The sequence below is a fragment of the Arachis ipaensis genome, chromosome B08 (assembly GCF_000816755.2).
Source record: "Arachis ipaensis cultivar K30076 chromosome B08, Araip1.1, whole genome shotgun sequence".
Lineage (NCBI taxonomy): Eukaryota > Viridiplantae > Streptophyta > Magnoliopsida > Fabales > Fabaceae > Arachis > Arachis ipaensis.
In genome coordinates, this window is record NC_029792.2 from 2,022,505 (window position 1) to 2,027,317 (window position 4,813).

The 4,813-nt window shown below is 37.1% G+C and overlaps 1 protein-coding gene across 1 annotated transcript in view; it reads right to left on the bottom strand.

Moving 5' to 3' along the window:
• The window catches only part of LOC107612824 (pre-mRNA-splicing factor ATP-dependent RNA helicase DEAH7), a 10,688-nt gene that overhangs the window by 4,349 nt on the left and 1,526 nt on the right, over nucleotides 1-4,813 (bottom strand). The window contains exons 4-16 of the mRNA XM_016314575.2: nucleotides 4,530-4,600; nucleotides 3,808-4,138; nucleotides 3,229-3,533; nucleotides 2,959-3,056; nucleotides 2,510-2,621; nucleotides 2,045-2,222; nucleotides 1,727-1,956; nucleotides 1,466-1,642; nucleotides 1,249-1,320; nucleotides 980-1,156; nucleotides 750-811; nucleotides 506-658; nucleotides 155-421 (exon numbers count right to left, since the gene is read on the bottom strand). Coding sequence (XP_016170061.1) covers nucleotides 155-421; nucleotides 506-658; nucleotides 750-811; nucleotides 980-1,156; nucleotides 1,249-1,320; nucleotides 1,466-1,642; nucleotides 1,727-1,956; nucleotides 2,045-2,222; nucleotides 2,510-2,621; nucleotides 2,959-3,056; nucleotides 3,229-3,533; nucleotides 3,808-4,138; nucleotides 4,530-4,600 — 2,233 coding nt within the window. The remainder of the gene's footprint in view (nucleotides 1-154; nucleotides 422-505; nucleotides 659-749; nucleotides 812-979; nucleotides 1,157-1,248; nucleotides 1,321-1,465; nucleotides 1,643-1,726; nucleotides 1,957-2,044; nucleotides 2,223-2,509; nucleotides 2,622-2,958; nucleotides 3,057-3,228; nucleotides 3,534-3,807; nucleotides 4,139-4,529; nucleotides 4,601-4,813) is intronic.

Here is a 4,813-nt window from a genome sequence, read left to right on the forward strand (position 1 = left end):
ATCTGCTCCATCTGCTCCATTCTTTCTGCAAGGGCGTAGCAAGCCGCCTCAATCTCATCTTGGCCAGTCATGAAGATAAGAATGTCACCTGGAGGACTAGTAATGTGAATCGTCATGGCCTGCTTCACTGCACCTTCAACAACTGGAGTTTTAGAGCTGAGAGTATATGGGTAGAATCAAGAGTTTAGGGACTGCTTTCTTTGAAGAAGAGACCATCTGCTCCATTCTTTCTGCAAGGGCGTAGCAAGCCGCCTCAATCTCATCTTGGCCAGTCATGAAGATAAGAATGTCACCTGGAGGACTAGTAATGTGAATCGTCATGGCCTGCTTCACTGCACCTTCAACATAATCTTCAACTGGAGTTTTACTCCATAATGTAGTCACAGGAAATGTTCTCCCAGGAATATTATAAATTGGCACACTGCAAGAATGCCCTAATTAGATCGTGAACCAACCAAAATGTGGAAAACGAGATATTCGACAAGATTGAGGAGCTGAAACTCACCTTCCAAAGAAATGTGAAAATTTCTGTGCATTCAGAGTTGCTGATGTGACAATCAACTTAAAATCACGACGTCGAGCTACAACTTTCTTCAATATTCCAAAAAGAACATCCGTGTTTAATGATCTTTCATGGGCTTCATCCATGACAATAACCCTGCAATAGTTTCAGATACAAACGTTATTTTTTTTTGCAGAAACATCATAAATGTCATTGTTGAGGGTGAATTTTCTCAATATTTTCATACCGATACTTGTCTAGATCAGAGTCTTTGAGTGTTTCTCGTAGAAGAACCCCATCTGTCATGTACTGAAAAATTCAACCATTTAAGTTTAGAGCACATAGCAACAAAAGTTAATAATGTGTCCACATAACTAATGCATATGTTAGACTTGTGTATGCTCAAAGGATAAATACAATGAAAAGAAACCACGCTCAATAGCAAAATAGTTCCAGTGTTATAAAATAAGTGTTTACCTTTATAATGGTATTTGGCCCAGTCACATCCTCAAACCGTATAGCATAGCCAACCTTCTCACCCAGCTCTGTCTCCATCTCCTCACTGACTCTCTTGGCCACACTCATAGCTGCCACACGCCTGGGTTGGGTGCAACCTACTATACCTTTTATAGTGTAGCCATCCTCATGCAGATACTGTTCAAAAAACTCAAATGTCAAATTTCTGTCTTGATTGGACAAACATGATCATGTAAATAATTGAAAAGAAAAGAAAAAGGACAATGCACCTGTGTCAATTGGGTTGTCTTTCCTGAGCCAGTTTCTCCAACCACTACGACGATCTGATTTTCTCGAATTACCTACACAAGTGTATATCAACAAATTATTGCAACATATATGAACCACTGGCTCTATTTGCTTCTCACTTTCTTCACAAGTGAGAGGGCAAAACATTTTTTCTCTTAGCTGATTATGAGATACACATACAATAAAGAAAAAACCAACCTGTAATAGGTCATCTCGCACTGAAAAAATGGGCAGATATTGCCTTTGCTCTGCAATACTCTTTGACTTGGCAAAATCACTCACAGCCTCTTCCTTTTTCAAATGCTGTGAAAACTTAGCTTCTTCCTTAAAATCTATTTCACCCTGTTCACCCACTGTAGCAGTGTCTGCATCAATCTGCATTTGAAAGGATTTTAAAAAGGATAAGTCTTTATACACCAGTAAGAGAAAGCAAAGATCACAACTGTTCCAGAAGAATACCTGTTCTGCTGTCTTTTCAACACCTAAGATATCGCCAAGTTTTGAGCCTGCAAGCTCCCAAAAACGTTGGCGAGACTTATTTGAACTCTGTTTCTCACGTATTTCTCTGACCAGAGTAGATCCTTTACGAGAAATTATAGCCATGTCAGATGTTGGATCTTTTATTGGCATAATTGGCTCTGCCTGCTTAGTAAAAACAACTCTGCCATCAAGGAATGGAGGTTTTGTATCTGCGAATGTTGGTAAAAAATAATCAGTTTAAAGAGGTGAATGCCATACAAACTGCATAAAACATCAATTAGCCAGATGAAGATTTACCATGCACCAGAAGAATAACTTTGCGTTCTTCCTCATCATCAAACTCAGTCTGAACCTCTGTACCTCTAACGGCTCCTGATCTCAGCAGTTGTCTGTCCTCCCATTGAGCATTATCAGCTGTGAGCTGAGACAACTTCTTGCTCTGAGCAAGGGACATCTTGGTCCCATCTCTTCTAGTCTGTTATTTGTTAACAATAACTGATTACTTTAACAAGATAACTAAATGCAAGTTGCTAAAAACCATGCACAATCCATGCTGCATATATAAGATATATAACACGGTGTATAGAACATCTTCATATGTGACATTTCAGTTTTAATATGTATCAGTTCTACTTATGACAAGGAACTATCTTTAATTTATCCAAGAAAAATTTGCAAGTAACAAGAAGCTTTGTATGTATAACAGTTTGCAGCAAATATTAGTTTACATATAATTAGAATTCTTAATGTTTAGTTATTTACCAGTCTTTTGGCAAGCTCAGCCTCTTTTTTTTGAAAGGTAGCCTCATCTCCAAGAAAAAGTGATGAGTTATCTCCTCCATCGAACATTGTGCTACCTTCCTCTCTATCATACCTACACAAAGATAAATCTTAATCAGATTGATGTATTATACATCAAAAAGTGAAAGTTTGAAAATTACACAATATATGTTACGGCTTAAAAGGTCATCTATAACTTCAACCCTATCACATGTCAAACTTGTATGATGAGTCAAAATCTCAAATTTTGGATCTCTTCAAAGAACTAAAATTTTAACCTAAATTTGACCGAGCACGTATTATAGAAGATGAGCATAGAAAAGGAACCAAATTATTTTCCAAGAACTTAACACCACACATGTCAAATACAAGGATTTAACACATCATCAAAATGGATACTTCTCAAAATGAAGTTTAATTAGCATAATTACCATGCCCGGTCAGCATCATATTCCATCTCTGCGCGCATGCTTTCAGTAATCTCATACTTGTGTTCTTCGCCAAACTCGGACTTATCAGTCACTTCATCCTGGACACATGACAAGATGTACATGCATATTATTAGAAACGACCATAATGAAACCATGGAATCTTTCTAGACATTTTGTTAGTGATCAGCTTAAAATCATCTATTTAAAGCATCTCAGATCAATTATCAACTAAACAAGGGCAAAACAGATATTATTAAGCACAAGATATACCTCATACGAACTTGAAGCTCCCGAAGAAAAAGTAAGTTGATGGGACCTTCCACTATGTCTAGAAGTAGAAGATTTGACTGAAGATCCAGAAGCACGTATTGGAACAGGAGATGGAGACACATGGTCCCATGGAGAAGAAGAATAAGGAGTATTGCCTCCTGACCATGGAGAAACCAATCGTGTATCAGGTGAGGCACCAAGAAACATAGGGGATGGTGAAGGTTGATGATGTCTAGAACTAGAGACACTGTCCCTTCGAGGAGTATCTTCCCATTCCCATTGCCCATCATCCCAGTCAGACCTGCCTGCAAATAAAACACTGGTAACTCAGAAGTAATAATGATGATGATAATGATGATAATACTAAGACACAGATTTTACAAATGTGTTGGGGATTACTTGCATATTATACTCTGGAAATGATATTTTCTTAAATTTCTGTTCGGTATAACGATACAAAATTAAAAATGCAGAAAGTTTTCTAGCATTTCAAATTTGGATTAATTTACTGCATATCTGGCTCCAGTAATTGGATTAATACGGGAAATTACAAGAAGCAGAATAATAGCAATAACATACCAGGTGTTCTCCTGGAACCCTCATATCTGCTTCGCTTTCTACCATATTCATGGTCATACCTACTACGGGAATCCCTTTCTGAATAAGGCTCCTTACTTCTACCGCGCTCATGGTCATATCTACTACGTGAATCCCTCTCAGAATAATGCTCCCTATTCCTGTTGTATTCATGGCCATACCTACTACGTGAATCCCTCTCAAAATAAGGCTCCTTACTTTCAAAATTGTCTACATGTTGCACTCTTCTGCTACCACTTCTTGACTCATCTCTGTGATGCCTCCTCTCATTCCTATAATTCTCCCTTTCATATCCAGAAGGTGAAGCAGGGACCTTCAAAGTTGAAATATCATAATGAGACATGCAGCAAAACTTCAAAATATTAAATTTTAATTGAACAAGAATTGCAAACTGATGAAAGCAACAGTAAGAAGTGATATAATATTGAGCAGTGAAAATGTAGGAACACTTATTTTGGACAGAAAAATATTGTATTGATTATTTATTGCAGAGATTATCAAAAGCAATTATTGGCATATTCAATAATGACTCAAAATATTCTTCATGTCCTTCATAAAACAAATATACACTGTCAGTTTCATAAAAAATATCCTAGGCACTAGGACAACATCATGACAAACTAAATATTTCTCCTAAAAGAGCAAAAGGAATACGGCCATGAAATATGAAAGCAAAAACCCAGAGAAAGAGAGAATAATCTTACATCTGAACCCCGATGCTCCTTTGAACGAGTCCCATGTGAATCAGCATCATGATCTTCAGTCACAGAACTTTCTGCATGTGCAAAGCCAGAGAACCATCTGAGATAATTGTTTTTATGCATACTAACAACCCATACACATTCATATTTTATCTAAAGACAGCTTGAAATAATCATTTTGCATAGATTAAACATGTTGAGTTTGAAAATTTTCCTTTATAATAACTGAATTAGCCCTTGTAAGTACAACAACGCTTTTCACATTTTCCCTTTGCATTTCCAAAAAG